General features: G+C 45.2%; 2 protein-coding genes across 2 annotated transcripts; both read left to right on the top strand.

Moving 5' to 3' along the window:
• The first annotated feature begins 80 nt into the window (after positions 1-80).
• On the top strand, positions 81-7,930 carry LOC118302566 (lysosomal-associated transmembrane protein 4B-like). Its single transcript, XM_035628820.2, has 7 exons — positions 81-363; positions 1,631-1,742; positions 2,403-2,476; positions 2,834-2,956; positions 3,088-3,186; positions 4,470-4,565; positions 7,305-7,930. The coding sequence occupies exons 1-7, from the start codon at positions 262-264 to the stop codon at positions 7,386-7,388; spliced, it is 690 nt and encodes a 229-aa protein (XP_035484713.1). The 5' UTR covers positions 81-261; the 3' UTR covers positions 7,389-7,930.
• An 860-nt stretch (positions 7,931-8,790) lies between these two features.
• Positions 8,791-16,845, top strand: LOC118302512 (matrilin-2-like). Its single transcript, XM_047336186.1, has 11 exons — positions 8,791-9,559; positions 11,534-11,678; positions 11,776-12,348; positions 12,458-12,580; positions 13,205-13,327; positions 13,941-14,063; positions 14,520-14,642; positions 14,738-15,148; positions 15,277-15,429; positions 15,730-15,822; positions 16,454-16,845. Exons 2-11 carry the CDS (start codon positions 11,552-11,554, stop codon positions 16,507-16,509), a joined length of 1,905 nt encoding a protein of 634 aa, XP_047192142.1. The 5' UTR covers positions 8,791-9,559; positions 11,534-11,551; the 3' UTR covers positions 16,510-16,845.
• The last annotated feature ends 87 nt before the right edge of the window (positions 16,846-16,932 follow it).

Here is a 16,932-nt window from a genome sequence, read left to right as displayed (position 1 = left end):
AGTCTCTGGAACCTGTTATACATTTATTTTAATAATATTATTGTAATTTTTTTAAATTCCATACAAAGATGTCATGACGCTCAAAATTCCAACAATCCGTGTTTTATTTTGAAGGCGACACTTCCGTTCTGGCCTGACGCTCGTTTGACGCTGGCTTGACCCCGCCCACTCGGCTCCGCTAAGGCGCTCACGGGGACACGTGACGGTCGCCGGTCGGTGGTGACGAGTCGGATCTTCTTCTTCCCTCGGCAGAACGAGACGATGATGATGATGATGTACCCGTGGGACCGCTGGTTCTCCACGAGCTGCTGCCTGTGCTGCCATGTCCGCACAGGGACCATCATCCTGGGGGTCTGGTACATGGTGAGTGACGTCCACCGCAGCGTCATCAAACATCCTCCTCCTCATCATCGGTGACAGATTTTATGATTCCTCTGGATTTTATAGCCTGTATGCAAAATATTATTTCTGGATTTATATTTATATTTTAGAGATTCAAATTTCTTCTTGTAATAATGTTATATTTAAAGTTACTGAGGTATTATTGACTGATGGCTAAGTAATGGTTCTGTGAGTAAACATGCACCTTCTAAGTTTTTGTTAATTTGCTAAAATGTGTAGAGCTGCAACAGTTAATCGATTAGTAATCGATTACCTAATTCAGCGCCAACTATTTTTAGAATCGATTAATCGGTTCTAGTTGTTTTTATTGGGGATCAAAATTCTCTGATTTCAGCTTCTTAAATGTGAATATGTTCTGGTTTCTTTGCTCCTCTGTGACAGTGAACTGAATATCTTTGGTGTGTGGAAAAAACAAAACATCATCTTTGGGGGTTTTGGGAAACACGATCGACATTTCACTGTTTTATGAACCAAACTAAATCGATTATAAAAATAATTGTTAGTTGCAGCCCTAAAAATTTGGAAAACCTTTCATTCAGATAAGAAATAACTTGAGCTTTGTCCTCATCATTGTACAAAAATGAAAACACACTCCCCACTTATGAAGTCTTAATGTGGAATATGCATATGAATTGTCAGTTTGTCTGTTTAAAGAGTGCGTGCAGGAGGAGAGAGGTCAACTCGACCAAACGCGGGCGTGTGGAAAAATCCTCTCTCTCTCTCTCAGCTCCCTATGAATAAATGAGCAGCGGGCCTCTTCAGGTGGCAGACTGGTGTGTGTGTGTATGTGTGTGTGTGTGCGTGTGTGTGCGTGCTTGTCGAGCTGCCAATTGACTGCAAAGAATTTTTCCATTGTATCCGTCACCTGATCAGTGGAGGTGTGTGAGTCATCTGCATGATGAGATGCACCAGCCGAACCAAAACAAAGGCGTCTGGATGAGCCCGGACTGGACATTTAGATTTGTAATCTAATATAACTAAATACATATTTCAAGGTTCATACAGAGTATTTATATCCCTCTCTACTTTACGACTTGAGATGAGTCCATGATATGTCAGGTGACAGATTTAGAGAGATTAACATGTCAGAGTACATTCAGCATCTACCCCTTCAAGATCCTCTTTCACTATCTCCTGTCTGTCTGTCTGTCTGTCTGTCTATGTGTCTGTCTGCCTGTCTGTCCATATGTTTGCCTTGACTGTGACCATATGTCCCTCTGTCCCTAAGCTCATCAATGCCGTGGTGTTGCTCATCCTGCTGACAGCGCTCGGTGATCCTGAGCAGTACCACCTGACCAGCGCTGAGTTGGCTCATGACCTGGACGTCATGGATGATGCCAGTAAGTAGCCCAGAAGGCTAGTGGTAGTCCCACAGAGCCACAGTCCTTTACTAGTTTCGAGAGAACAGAATACCAGAGAGAATTGTTATTAATAAAATGATTCAATTTATCCTCTCTGTATTGTTTTCTGTCCCACCTGAAACTGGATCTCTTGAAATGGACTGTGACAGATGACTTCATCTCTGCTGGTGTTGTCAGAGGGACCTCACACACATTTGTCTAGACGACAGTCTGCACAGTTGTTTAAATCAAACACCTGAAGCCACAGACACACAAAGCGTACGACAGCCTTCTTTGACAGACCAGGGGTTCTGTACCACGAAGCAGGATTTTGTGGTTATCGACGTAACTTTTCCGTCCTATGACGCTGGTTCTCTTCTCACCGGGGTGAATAAATCCCCATGGTAACTTATGCTGCACTCAGTCTGACCAGAACCGCAGAGCAGAGGTTAAATCCTCACGTGGTCGACAGATGCAGCGTGTTGTTTGTCCTCAAACACACAAATTGGTTTCTTTTCCCCCCAAATCACGACAGCACACGATGTTGTGAACATTTTCAGAAAAATTTGATTTGGAATTGAATCGACCAAAGTAACCAAACCCCGACTGACGCCCGATACTCTCTGTCTATTCTCTACCTTGACTTTTTCTTTTCTTCAGACATGTGCATCGCCTCAGCCATCTCCTTACTGATGATTCTCATATGTGGGATGGCGACATACGGTGCGTACAAGGTAAACTTTCCTATTCATCCCGACAGTCAAAAAAAAAAGAGGCTGCAGATCAAAACCAAATGTGACAACGATTCCCTGGATGTGTTTGGTCAGGCTGCGAGAGTGGGAATCAGAGAGTCCTCGAGTGTTTGTTCCTGTAACCTCAATGCTTTTCAGACGAATTATTAATGTTGCTCGTCTCCTGCCGCACACACACACACACACACACACACACACCTACACCACATCTATTTCCCACGGTGTCATCATTTTAACCCGCAACCATAATCTCCCTGCGACCTGGTTTGAGAGGAATGATTTTCATGTCCACAGGTTTGTGGTCAGAGAGCTCAGCTGAATGTCTTATCTCCGTTTCAGCTGCGCGCCGCTTGGATCGTCCCGTTCTTCTGCTACCAGATATTCGATTTTGCGCTCAACGCGCTGGTGGCCGTCAGCATCGTGGTGCACCCGAACACGGTCCAGGACTACCTGCAGCAACTGGTGGGAGAAACCTCGACCGAGCCAGATATCAACTCCTTTGTGGTTCACATGCTGCACTGACGTTGCGGCCGCACCTGCGGTCGATGGTCCGTCCTGCCAAATGAACTCACGCGTGTCGTTTCCCATCGCAGCCCGATAACTTCCCCTACAAAGAGGAGATTGCTGCTCTCAGCAGCGTGTGCTTGGTCCTCGTCGTGCTCCTCTTCATCGGCTGTATTCTCGGTTTCAAGGTAAATATTTGTGACCTCAACGTTCACAACGCTTTCTCTCCGTTATGTGGAGCAGGATTTATGGGGTGTCTTTTGAATAATTGACGCAGTGAGACATTGGCCATTACCGGGGCCCTGAAACTCAAGCAGCCAAATGCATTTCAGCCATCATTCATTTTTGAATCATACTGATCATAATCAGCCTGGTGCTTCTCCTCCTGTGACATGCTGTATCTTAACGTCTGACCAAAACCTCTCACTAACTGTGGGATGGATCGCTGGGACATTTCCTCCGTACGTTCATGTACAGGGGATGAATCTCTTGACTTTTCCATCCAGCGCCGTCATCAGTCGGTTTGCAGTCAAGCGCCTGAATAATCAATGGAGATCCATATCAGACTCAGCCGGACAAAGCTTGTGAATGTGGTAAACATTACACCTGTTGAATATCATATTCTCTGTGAACACCGTGCGCACCACTCTCCCTCTGCACGGTCTCGACTGACTGTGGACTCTCTCTGTCCGTTCATCAGCGTCAGTATTTATCATCACACTCTCAGGATCGTATTTAGGACCGGGAGGTCATTTCAGTGATGTCTCCGTTGTTTGCGAACGCATCCCCGAAGGTTCCAGAGGAGGCAGCTGGAACAACCGAGCCTCCTAATTGGATTATCCTAGAGGTAAGAGAGCTCCGTCTGGCTCTGGTTTCGTGCTCGTCGGATGGACGTAGCAGATGGTGTTGGACTTGGCTGCAGAGACAGATCCAGTAGCAAGCCGCCTGCTGAAGGGCCGGACGACAGGGAACAACAGGAACTTCGATTCTCCAAAGCGACGTGTGAAACCTCGGACAGGGACTGAAAACAGAGTTTCTTTAGTGAATAACATACTGCTAGAGTTGGGATACGACGATGAGATGTGACCAAGATCTTATATCAGCTATATACTGTAGGTCATTAAATATCAGGATAATGATACATATCTTAAAATAGCCCTTTTTTTGTAAATAATATGAAGAAATAGTTGAAGTAAAATGACCACATTGAAAGATCTATTTGGTTTACATTACATTTTAAATGATATACTTACATTTACAAATAAAAGGTATTTGTGCAAATGTTCAACAAACTGTAAGTGTGACACTATATTCGAAGCACCTCGGTACAATAATTCCACCATAAGGAAGTATTAATTCATCAATTTTCATAAACTGTTTGTATCATTGATCGACGATACTTATTTTTTCTTACGTTATGCAGTTCAAGCTTGTAATCTGTGTTCCGGGTTTCCTTTGTGTCCCACGTCAGGCGTACCTCATAGCGTGTGTGTGGAACTGCTACAGATACGTGAACGGCCGCGGCGCCTCCGAAGTCCTGCTCTATGTCACGAGCAATGACACCACGGTGAGTCACCCCTCATGAGCTTCGCTGTACCTTGTAACCCCATATTACTGTTATCACTATGACTTCAGAGTTTAAAATATTATATATAATAAAGCAGGGTTGGATTAATGGCTGGATTCCTACACACTCGGTGCTCGAGCAGCAGGAAGGCCAATGTGAGACTTCGTCTGCAGTCATGGGAATTAAATTAGGGGACAACTTGAGCCCGACCAATATATTGATCAATTAATCTTATTGACCAATACCGACCTATTAGATATATCGTCATCGGCATATATGTTGATCAATATGCATTGATATGGGTTTTTTATTTTTATTTTCATTTATTTTTCGATCCATTTTTTATTATTATTTTGCCCCCCGACATTCTTTTACATTTCATTTTGGGGACAATTGTATGTATACACACACACATATATATACACACATGCATATGCATACACAAATACACATACACACATAGCCATAAACAAATATATATATATATATATACATTGTTCATTTTATTTTACTCCCCCTTCTTTCATTTCTTCCCCCACCCCTTTTTTTTAAAGTTTTTTTTAAGGATATTATACAGAAAAAAGATGCTTGGGATCATTTAGAAACGGCGTCATCATTGTTCGTCCAAGGATTGCTTATGCCTTGGGCAAACAATAAAACACAGAGCATTCATCAATGTATTAATATTGGATTTTTTATTTTTTACTCCCCAGCCCCAAAAGTCCAGTATCGGTCGAGCTCTGTCACCAAGTGCGAATTGTGTGATTTATAAGAGATTTTGGATAATGATGGAATTCTATGGCACATAACAATAAGACGTACAGTATGAGGCTTCAGTTAGGGAAAGGTATTGCTGGTGTGGGTATTTTTTACAGGATGACATTGTGCTGAGTCTCTGCTCCATTTAGTTGTTCAGTTTGGTGGGAAGTTGCACCACAGTGAAACAAAAAAAAAGATTCTATTCTTCAGTTCCTTCTCCCGTCAGACCACCCAGTGAACTCTGTGACTAACGTCTTGGTGAAAAGCTCAATAATTGTTCGAGTGCTCTCGCCTCAGCGCTAAAAACGCCCGTGCAGTCGCCAGTAGGACAAATGCGTCTGTCAGCATTAACCTTGAGGGAAAAATATGACCAGATTAAAATGCAAGAAGCAACGCCAAAGATTTATGAGTCAGCAGATATTACTGTGAATGTTCAAAATGTTTTACACACATTCAAATATTCATTCCTGTCATGTAGAGATCCAACGTAAAACAATGTCCCTTCTTGATCACTTCTGAAAAAAAGGCAGCAAACCAACTCGTGTGGAGAAAATGATTTTTCTTATTCAACCCAGACGTCACGTTTGGATCGTCTCAGCTCGGGTCGGTCTGGCTGCTGCGAGGTCGACATGTTGAGGACGAGGGAGGGAAGGAAGTACAGCGCGCTGGGAGCGTAGCAGGTAGTTTTCTAGGACGGATGGATTCAGAGACTTGGAAGGAGAGATGAGACTGCAGGCCGGCAGATCCATTAGGACGCTGGCTGAAGCACAATAGTAGTACAGTGAGGTCTGTCTGTACTGTACCGGGGTCTCCTCGCCCTCGGACGGCTCCGAGCCCGCTGCCCACACGTGGTTTATCGCTGCTACTCTGACTGGAGGAATGGGAAGAAGAATGAGGCTGTAAAAACACTAATAACATGTTCTGAGTATCTGGAAACGCAGAACGGTCCGGGCTGTGCGCTGTGGGGCTGCTGGCTCCATCGCGGCCGACATCTGACCCCGCGGAACGACAACTCTGTCCTCCGAGTGTCGCATTCCACACAATTTGAAACAATCCACTGAACTCGACAGGAACTCGACAACACACACACACACAGGTTCCTTAACGGGTAAAACACCTGCGCTGTAAAGAGAGAAACCGGTCGGCGGCACTTACTACGACTCACTGACATCATTAGTGTGAAAAGGGGCCAGAAAAACAGAACCCCGTCCCCTTGTGCCTCACCTCTGTGGGTGTGATATGCAATTAGACCCCCCCTCCCCCCCTCTTCACACACACACACACACACAGACACACACACATATCACACTCAGGTCTGCGGCTTTTGGAGAGCAGCTTGCACGGCGGTACAGTACATCAGTTATATACAGTGGTGAGGTCAAGAGCTCCAATCATTCATTCCATATGTGCCAAATATACTGGACGTATTGTACAGAAACGTCACACACACACACACACACACACACACACACACACACACACACACACACAGTCTGGTGCTTTATTTGATATTAAAGGAACAACATTTAGTTCAATAATGATATACCTCATAGAACAAAATCGGGATATATTTCTCCTGTATAAACGTGTGAATGGGTTTGTCATAGCAAACCTGAGAATGTATGAAACCTTTTCCCCGAAGCTTTGTTGCCTAAACATACCTTTTTAAATTTTAATCTCAAAGTGCTTCCTGTCTCTCGGTTTGATTACCATTGTTTATAGCAAATGGCAAACGCTGCAGTTATCATAAGGGTTTCTGTTCTGTGTGTGTGTGTATATATATATATATATTTAATCCAACTTACTGCTTCTACGGTTGTATTCTTGTATGTGGAATTGCTCAAAGCCCCATTTTACAACTTTAACAAAAAACAGGCTCAGAGGTTAAAGTAAATTATCGTAATCCTGCAAAATGATTTGGATGACCACCACAGCCGGGGGAAAGAGCATCTCACACTCCTCTGTCCTCCTCGTCGTCAGGTGCTGCTGCCTCCGTATGATGACAGCGTCAGTGTCCCGCCCAAGCAGCAGGCTCCTCCCCCTTACTCCACGGCCACCGCATGAGAACCTTCCCACCGCGCACCCTGTCGCCGATGAACCCCCCCGGCAAGACTCTTACGCACCACACGGCCTCTCTTACAGCACACACACACACACACACACACACACACACTAACACACACACGTACAAAATCACACCACACACGTTAAGCTCCTGCTCATCCCTGATCCTGTTACATTCACACTCACATTTATCCTGTAACCCTTCCAAGTTATTCCTTTGGTCTGTACGCATCTGATTGAAGTAACACACGTTTGACGTGATGATAGATTATATTTCTACTAATTCTATTTATCCCCCTGTGTGTTCTCTGTGATAGTATTTCGTGAGTCCTAACTTTGATATTCATATTCAACTCATGATGGTGACGAGTCGTCACGTGTCTCCTGTTTGTCTGTTTGCCTCTGCTTGTCTTTGGGCTCGATTTGCCTTCGTTCATTACTTTCTCTCTGAGGCGTCGCACTTTACATGTGTGTGTGTGTGTGTGTGTGTGTGTGTGTGTGTGTGTGTGTGTGTGTGTGTGTGTGTGTGTGTGTGTGTGTGTGTGTGTGTGTGTGTGTCACCCTGACTGGAAGTTTTCCCCACCAAAAGAAATGCATTTGCCTGTAATGTGATGTGATCTTAGAGCAGAACCTAGTGTATATCGAACATATCACCTGTTCCACTACAGACAGAACGGTCCCTCTGTTGTAGGAATCAGGAGCGATGGGCTTTAACTTTTAAATGTAATATGTGTGTGTTTCTACTGAATTGTCAAGAGCCGCTATTCATCTATTTTGACGGCGCAGACAGAAGCAGCACTGACCTGCGATCAGTTTGCTCCCTGGAGCCACTGTGCACCAGTTGCTTTTCCTTGCTGTGACTCTCCACATCCAGGAGCTCAGCAGATATATGGGAACGATGGGCTTGTGTTTTTTTCAATGAAGACATGTTGGCCGGCTGCTGCTCCCTGGACGCAGAGCGTCCTGCGAGGACACACACAAGTCAAACTCGGGGACTGACGCTGGATGAAGAATAAAGATGTGTAATCGAATCGAATCTCGCCGACTCGATGTTTGTGTTTTATTTTGAAGGCGACGCGTGCAAATATTTGTGTTGTTGAGGATTAATGTGAGGCCAATGTCAGGATACGTACAAATGACGCGACTCACAAATTATTGAGAAGGAAAATGTTACCTGTTCCCACCAGACTCTCTCCTCTGCCCATGGAAAATATTTGTAAGAGGTGAATAAATGTTTTCCTCATGTGGCGAGCGGGTGCCACCAGTAACTGGGTGGCATTGTGATGACCGTGTATTTCCATAACTTGCTGCTTCAAACTTTTATTCATTACTTTAACTATAGTACACACTGACATTAGAGATTTAACAGTTTAAAGACTTCAAACCTGAATTGTCATGACGGTATGAATTGCTCCTGAGAGATAAAAGTGCAGTTCAGTGAGTAGAAACAATGCTTTTATCTCTCTTTTTTTTTTTTTTAAATCCTGAGCAAAACAGATTCATGTGAAATCACAAGGAACGCCTGCAAAAATATCAATAATGCATTCTTTTAGATTCTTTTAGAAGTCCCGAGGTCGAGGTGTAAACTGTGGGGGGATTTATTCACCTTCTGACCTGGCACCTTTTAAAACCCACCTTGAAATGTATTTATGTAGAGTGACTTTTTGATACTTCTGCTTTTCATGTACCTTTGTCTGATTTTCATCTTTCGTTATATTCTATTTTGTGTTATTTCTTAACGTAAAGCCCTTTGCAAACACCTGGAGGGTCGCTGTGAAGATCGATTGATTGATTGATTGATTTAATGCAGGGACAATCTGTGGAGCCCTGAGCGAGGTTCAGGACTAACGCCGACTCCACTCAGACCTTCACGTGGAATGTTCAAGGGCGTTGGAAGCGTAAATAAAAGGGGTTCCGTTCCAGCTCCGTGCCGGTAAAAGTTTCACCAATAGCCACGGCAGCTGAACAAGAGACGTGCCTGCGGTCCGGGTCAGAAGGGGGAGTGAACGGAGACGCAGAGAGTGGATGGAGTGAAGAGCAAGCACAGACCCAAAGAGCCTGCGTGGGGATTTCTACGTGTGTACAGCTCGGAGCTGCTGGAGCGACTTCACCGGGACGCTGCTCTTTGACCGCAGGAACTTTCAAAGTTGCCAGTTTCCATAAAAAAAAAGGTAAGATTGATTGTTTTTCCTCGGAGCGTGAGTCTTGCTTGGTTTGCCGTTGAAGTATTTGCAAAAAAAATCCTCTTGGGAGATTTCGTACGTTCCACTTTGGTCCTTGTGAGCAATCGTGGTGAGAAGAGGAAATCGGCAGCCGTCGCATGTTCTGTATTTAGGGAAACAACAAGAGTGCGTACGTCACCTGCATCATGAAAAGTCATCAAAGTGAATGTGCAAAACAGAGATCAGGTCCCATGGAACACTGTTTCATAGTAAACACACTGCAGTACCTTGACGTTCATCCACGAGGACATGGGAGAGGATTTCAGTCTCACAAACAAGACTTACAACTATTATTCTCTGTTTTTTTTTATTATTATTTCATGAAAATGTAAGTGATGACTTGATGCTTCTCAGCCACTGATGAATCCTTTCTTTATGGCAAGTATTCTTCATTAATAGACTTATTGTTCTTCCAACCGGTGCACATATAGAATGCTGAGACGCGCCTGTGTGGGACAGAGTTGTGTGTCATTGCAGCACGATGTCTACGGCGCCACACGTGTGTTATACAGGCCGACTGTTGGTCATGAAGAAAACCCAGCCGGAGAGACGTCCTGACAGATGTGAGGTCGGAGGTCGGGCGCTCTGCGCGGGATGCAACGCGGGGTCCGTGACCCCCTGCAGGTCTCATATCGCCGTGGGACTGTTCATCCACCAGAGTCGGCGGCGTCGCCCCGGGAGAGAGATGTTCAGATCTTCATCCAGAGGATCCAGAATCCCTTGCACGGCCTCACGCGTGACCTCACAGCGCGTGGGTCACAACTCCTCCATCGGCGACTGGGTTTTTGTCAACGTGGATCAGTTTGCTACGAACGTGTGTCCGACAGCAGCGCGCTCTGCGGTCTGAATACCAATGGCTCACCTGGGGACTGGAAAGGGGAACAGCCTGCGGTACACTTTTGGGCCTCCCGTAAATCTCTTCGCACCACCGCTGCAGCGAAAACGTGCTGAAGCCCCCCCTGCATGTGGAGTTTGTTGACTTCATGACAAATGGGAGAAGGTGTCTGTCTCTTCTCTGTAGCTCGCACGCACAGAAACAGATTGATTAGTAAAAACGATCTGTTTCCTTTTCCCTCGGCGTTCCAAGTCCTACGCCACGCTGGGCGGAACTACGAGTATGCACACTTAAGTGTGAAATCTGAAGCTGGGCAGGTCAAACATGCGGGAGGTGAAAGTTCTCCCCCTATTTATATCCCTCTGGGTCATTAACTCATATGCAGCACTTCACTAATCGACTCACTGACACCGAGTCACTATATTTGTTTCCTACAGCGAGGAAATGATGTTGTCAGCGGTTGTTTTTTGTCTCATTATCAGCATCATAATGAGCAGGATGCAAAAAAATAGTCGAAAGTGAGTTAAGTTAGATAATAGTGAAAGTTACAATATCATGCGTTATTGTGATATGTTATAACTTTGAAGTTTCCAGGGGCTTAAGACTGTTTTCCATTTTGAATCCCCCAAAATTTTTTTATAAAATTCTTGCCTTGCAATTTATCCAAACTTGAACATAATATATAATTTATAATTTATAATTATATATAATTTAATTAATAATATTTATTTGACAACTTATCATAAATTGCCTCGGACTGTAACTGTGCACTTGCAGACAGATTTCGATGAGGGTTGTACACACCTATTCTGAATGATCCTGCACAATCTTAAAGCATTTCACAAATATGTTTTGATAATTAATGCAAATAATGATGTTTGTTATGTGTCAGTGAAAAGTCCTTAGATTCCCAGAAAGAGTTATAAAAGTCGTGGCTGCCATCACCCATGTAACAGGATTGTCCGTCACAGTCACTGTGTGTATTTCAGTTCAGATGTGGATCCTTGTGCAAACATTATATACATTTTCTTGCACATACGCTGTTTTGCACAAGAGTTTCCCGTCAGCTCTTGTTTCTGTGCCCTCAGTTGTCACCTCTCGTCAGAATGAGGTTCCTGGCCCTCGGCCTCGTCTGCCTGTTGAGCTGTGACGCAGTCGGGCTGGGCAGGCGCCGTCCCAGGCCGATCGCAGCCAGGAGGCAAAGCGAGACGGCCGTCCAAACCAAGCCGCCGGGTGAGAAGTCAGAGTGACACAAATGACAGCTTCTTCAAATCTGTCTTAGATCACGGCTCAATGTTCTCTAAAATACCTCCGTGTCTTTTAATCACAGAGAGCCCTTGCAGAGCCGCCCCGCTGGATTTTGTGTTTGTCATCGACAGCTCCAGGAGCATCCGCCCCAACGACTACGAGAAGGTCAAGACCTTCATCGTCAACCTCGTTCAGTTCCTCCAGGTTGGCCCCGACGCCACCCGGGTCGGCCTGCTCCAGTACGGCAGCGAGATCCAGCCCGAGTTCTCCCTCAAAACTCACACCAGCAGGGCGGCGGTGGAGCAGGCAGTGAGGAACATGGAGCACCTCGCCACGGGGACCATGACCGGTCTGGCCATCCAGTACACCATGGAGACCGCCTTCAGGGAGGAAGAGGGAGCGAGGCCAGCGAACCTGCGCATCCCACGCATCGCCATGATCGTGACCGACGGGAGGCCCCAGGACGCGGTGGAGGAGGTCGCGGCTCAGGCCAGGCGGGCTGGCATCCAGATCTTCGCCATCGGCGTGGGCCGGGTGGATATGAACACCCTGAGGGCCATCGGGAGCGACCCACACTCCGAACACGTCCACCTGGTGGCCAACTTCAGCCAGATACAAAGCCTCATCTCTGTGTTCCAGGCCAAACTGTGCGGAGGTGATGGATCCCGTCTACTTCTCCTTTTTCATTCATCTGTGAAGCATGTGCACATCCATGGGTTTGAGTCTACAGTGTGCGCTGTGTGCATGTTCCCTGCACGTATTAGGTACAGAGATGTGTGAGGTTGTGGACCATCAGTGCCAACATATCTGTGTGAGCAGCCCGGCTTCATACAGGTGCCAGTGCAGCGGCGGGTTCGCCCTCAACCCTGATGGCAAGACATGCAAAGGTGAAGGAACTGGTTTATTCTGTTTTGATTCAAAGGTGACTCTCTCTTTTTTTTTTCAACTTACAGTCACAAAGCCCCTTCACTTTCTTCGACGACATGATGAAGGGATGATCAATGGGATGTCCAATGTTGAAAACCATGCAATGTGTGAATTAAATCATCACGAGTACAAAAAAGACAATAATCTTTTTAGAGTTGTAGAGGTTTTATGTAATATTCTATACTCTCAGAGGATAATGCACCACGTCGAGGAAGCTAAGATCACCAGCCGGCATTGCCGCCGCTGTCCCTCCGCCCACAGCTGGAAGAAAAACAGGGCAGCTGGTGAAACGTGGAGGTGCATCCAGGGTGTCATAGTATTACTTGACCTTCCCTGGGCGTGGGTTCACAGCTCCGCACCTTCACCAGAGTAGATATTGATCGTGAGTGATGTGATTTATGCACGAAAGAGTCTTTGGCCTGTTCTGTTCTCTTATCTGACCTCATCTCAACGAAGAACGACTGGGCACAGAGGGACGTGAGGTCCGGCCACATTAAGCCGCCACAGATTACGTATATCATGGGGATGAAAACCAAACTAGCAACCTCTCTGCTCTTGTCTGATTCAATATCCATCGCACGCAGAAATCGATCACTGTGCCGACGGCACCCACGGGTGCGAGCAGGAGTTCACGAACACTGGGGACTCGTGTGTGTGTAGATGCAGACGAGGCTTCACACTCGGGCCTGACGGGAAAACATGCAGGAGTAAGAACACAAATGTCTCCTCTCTTTCCATTTCTGTAACTTGTAACATGTACTTGTAACATCAAGAATCAGAATTGCAAAGTAAGATATAGAGCTGCAACAGTTAATCGATTAGTAATCGATTACTAAATCAATCGCCATCTATTTTGATAATTGATTAATCGGTTGAAGTAGTATTTATTTTTTAAAAAAAGTCAAAATTCTCTGATTTCAGCTTCTTTAATGTGAATATTGTCTGGTTTCTTTGCTCCTCTGTGACAGTAAACTGAATATATTCGGTGTGTGGACAAAACAAAACATCATCTTGGAGTTTTGGGAAACACGATCGACATTTTTCATCATTTTATGAACCAAACAACTGATCGATTAATCGAGAAAATAATTGACGGATAAATCGATAATGACAATGAACCGTTAGTTGCAGCCCTCGTAAGACACCGCCACTTACACAATGATTTATCGTTGATTTATTATTTATTGAAGATGCAAAACATGATGCATTCAATCCCCGCCCGTGATAAATCCCTTCACGTGTGTCACACTGGGAGGAAGCTAGGCAATGTTTTTTTCCTTTCTCAGTAATTTATTCCATAATCTCGACTTGTCCCCGCAGGGACGGATCACTGTGCTGACGGGAAACATGGCTGTGAGCATGAATTCATGAGCACGGAAGATTCATGCGTGTGCAAATGCAGAAAAGGATTCAAACTGCGCCCTGACGGCAGAACGTGTCAGAGTGAGTCCGGGCACATTCGTCAGAAACGCTCAGTAAATTGCACATAAAAGACATTTCATGTTACAATATTAAATTATGGGATACTTCTAAGTAGAATTATGTAATTTTGTAAAATAGGATACTCAGACTTTAGTCTTGATCAAATAAACTTTCATCTGCCTGTTTTCAAATGTTGCTGTGACTGCTTCTGCCCTTTACTGTGCTATTTGCATGTTTCATCTCTTTGAATTGATTTGTAAAGCGGTTGGGAGGCCAGTGTTAACCCCAATGCTCCCTAAGAACAACTCAAACTTCTGCTTCTCCAAGACTAAGGGGAATATTCTGTGTTCACCGTGATGAAGTATTCATATCTTCAGATAAAAAATGGATGGACATGGTTTTTATGAATTTCTTTTATCACAAAAAACGTTTTTACAATCCCACTAATCTTGTTCCTCTGGACGATGGACCTCACAGGTCTGGATCGTTGTCAGACAGTGGATCACGGCTGTGAGCATCAGTGTGTCAGCACCGCCGACGCCTACATCTGCAAATGTTTTGAAGGATTCATGTTGGCTGCGGATGGCAAGAGCTGCAAGAGTACGACCTCAGCCTCATTCGACACAGATATACATTATCACTTATATAGAATTATTTTTAAAAAAGCATGTTTTTGATGTCCGTGTGTCTGTCAGAACCAGAGTGCGGCGACGGAGTGATGGATCTGGTTTTTGTGATTGACGGCTCCAAGAGTCTGGGCCCCGCCAACTTCGAGCTGGTCAAGCAGTTTGTCAATGGCATCGTGGACTCGCTGGACGTGTCCCAGGCGGGCACACACGTGGGCCTGCTCCAGTACTCCACCAAGGTCCGCACCGAGTTCGCCCTGGGCCAGCACACGGCGGCGCAGGACGTCAAGCGGGCGGTGGCGCGGATGCAGTACATGGGCAAAGGCTCCATGACGGGCTCGGCCTTACGCCACATGTTCGAGTTCAGCTTTTCCGTCAAGGACGGCGTCAGGCCCAACGTGCCGCGTGTCTGCATCGTGTTCACCGACGGAAGGTCACAGGATGATGTTTCTGAATGGGCCAGTAAAGCAAAGAAGTCTGGTACACACTTGCTATCCACACTGTGGCTCTCAAATTGGTGCACTACAAATTTTTCAATTGAGTTAACGTCGTGCCAACGGCAACGGCCTGTTTGTTGTCCTGGTCCTGTTTTTCTTTTTCACTTTCAGGGATCACCATGTACGCCCTGGGCGTTGGCAAAGCCATCGAGCAGGAGCTGAGAGAAATAGCCTCAGAGCCCGATGAAAAGCACCTCTTTTACGCCGAGGATTTTGAAAAGATGGGAGAGATTACGAAGAAGCTCAAGTCCAGGATATGTACAGGTACACACACAAACACACACACATGCTCTCAGAATAATACCAAATTATATTAACAGTTCTGCTCAGTGCTATTTCATCTAGAGCTCGTTATTCTTGAAAATATACAGCAAATAAAATGGCTCATCGCTGCCACCTGCTGTGTGTACAGTAGGTCGCACCATGTACTCCCAACGTGTGCTGCATTATATGTGGGGGAGGTTTAAAATAAGATGAATGAAAGTGTAAGAGAGAAGGTGAGGGCAAAAAAAAAGGAAACAGATTCAAGGACAAAAAGATTTCCTTTCTCCTTTCCCCCTACAGACAAACCACCTGAGGAAAACATGTGCCAGTGTGAGAACGTGATAACGTTTCAAAAGCAGGTCACGGACAAGTTGAAGAACCTGCTGCAGAATAATATCCTTTTCTCCGCAATTGCACGATGATGCGAGATGGGAGTTTTTTTGGGAGTGTTTTTGTGCAAACAGATAAAGAACATGGAAGCAATGAAAAGCCTCTAACAATGTTTTTCCAGGGCGGACTACACATCAGCACTGTTGGTTGTTTCACAAGCACTGCAGAGCGAAAAACATTTGAGCAAAAATCCCAGTTGTCAAAATGCGAGATGAGATAAATGTTGTGGAGTAAAAAGTATATTATTCATCTGTGAAATCTGCTGCGGTTAAAATATAAAGCAGCTGAAAAAAATGGAAGTACCTCAAAACTGTACTTATGTCCAGTACTTGAGTAAATGTACTTGGACTCGAGGAGCCAGTGCACACGAGAACACGGGTTAAAAAAAAAGAAGCAAAGGAGCATGACTAGGAGCATCCCCCATTAACTATGTAATGTATTTCTGTAAAATTGTTTGAGGAAGCAAATGAGAGACATGGAGCCGGAGCTTTGTGCACATCCATACACAACACAACAAAAAGTCCTTTTCTGGAGAAACAAATTAGATCAAGAAATGTAAATCCTCTGTAAGACATTTCTTGACTTGCTCGGGTGTTTCCATTCGGACCTTCTGTCTTTTCCTGAACCTGCCCACTCGAAGACATGTCCAAGAAGATTGAGACACTGGAGAATCAACTTGTGCACAAGTGAAAGGCCGAGACCCTAGAGTCCGTCCCCCCTCCGATCTGCAGCGCAGCATCCAGAGAGCATCCCGTGAATCCCGCTCAGCAAGCCGTACACAAATGCAAACGCTTTCTACGGATGCTATTTATACACGTTTTGTATACAACACAATGTATTCAATGTGGGTTTTTGTTGTTGTTGTCTGTAAATGGTCTTTCTTATGTAATGTAACTCTTTCGGACAGAAAACCGACACATGAAACACTCATTGTGTGCCAATGTCGGCGTTGTAAGGACCCCTGTTGGGGACTCACAGTCTTTGGAACTGGCAAAGCACATCAATTAATAAAAGCTGCTCACTCAATATCTCGTACCTTCCCTGACTCCGAAAATAGAAGCAGTAAGAGACAGAAGTACCTCGTGCATGCACTCGTCGCTCCGAACACTGCTG

This window comes from Scophthalmus maximus, chromosome 1 (genome assembly GCF_022379125.1).
Source record: "Scophthalmus maximus strain ysfricsl-2021 chromosome 1, ASM2237912v1, whole genome shotgun sequence".
Lineage (NCBI taxonomy): Eukaryota > Metazoa > Chordata > Actinopteri > Pleuronectiformes > Scophthalmidae > Scophthalmus > Scophthalmus maximus.
Note: the sequence above shows the minus strand (reverse complement) of the source record. Positions and strands in the feature narration are given on the sequence as shown.

Excerpts from the sequence above, each read along its gene's own strand:
- LOC118302566 (XM_035628820.2), top strand. The coding sequence starts at position 262 with ATGATGATGATGATGTACCCGTGGGACCGCTGGTTCTCCACGAGCTGC. Across the intron at positions 2,477-2,833 it reads CGACATACGGTGCGTACAAG|CTGCGCGCCGCTTGGATCGT; the intron begins GTAAACTTTCCT and ends TCTCCGTTTCAG. Across the intron at positions 3,187-4,469 it reads GCTGTATTCTCGGTTTCAAG|GCGTACCTCATAGCGTGTGT; the intron begins GTAAATATTTGT and ends GTCCCACGTCAG.
- LOC118302512 (XM_047336186.1), top strand. The coding sequence starts at position 11,552 with ATGAGGTTCCTGGCCCTCGGCCTCGTCTGCCTGTTGAGCTGTGACGCA. Across the intron at positions 12,349-12,457 it reads CCAGGCCAAACTGTGCGGAG|GTACAGAGATGTGTGAGGTT; the intron begins GTGATGGATCCC and ends TGCACGTATTAG. Across the intron at positions 12,581-13,204 it reads TGATGGCAAGACATGCAAAG|AAATCGATCACTGTGCCGAC; the intron begins GTGAAGGAACTG and ends CATCGCACGCAG.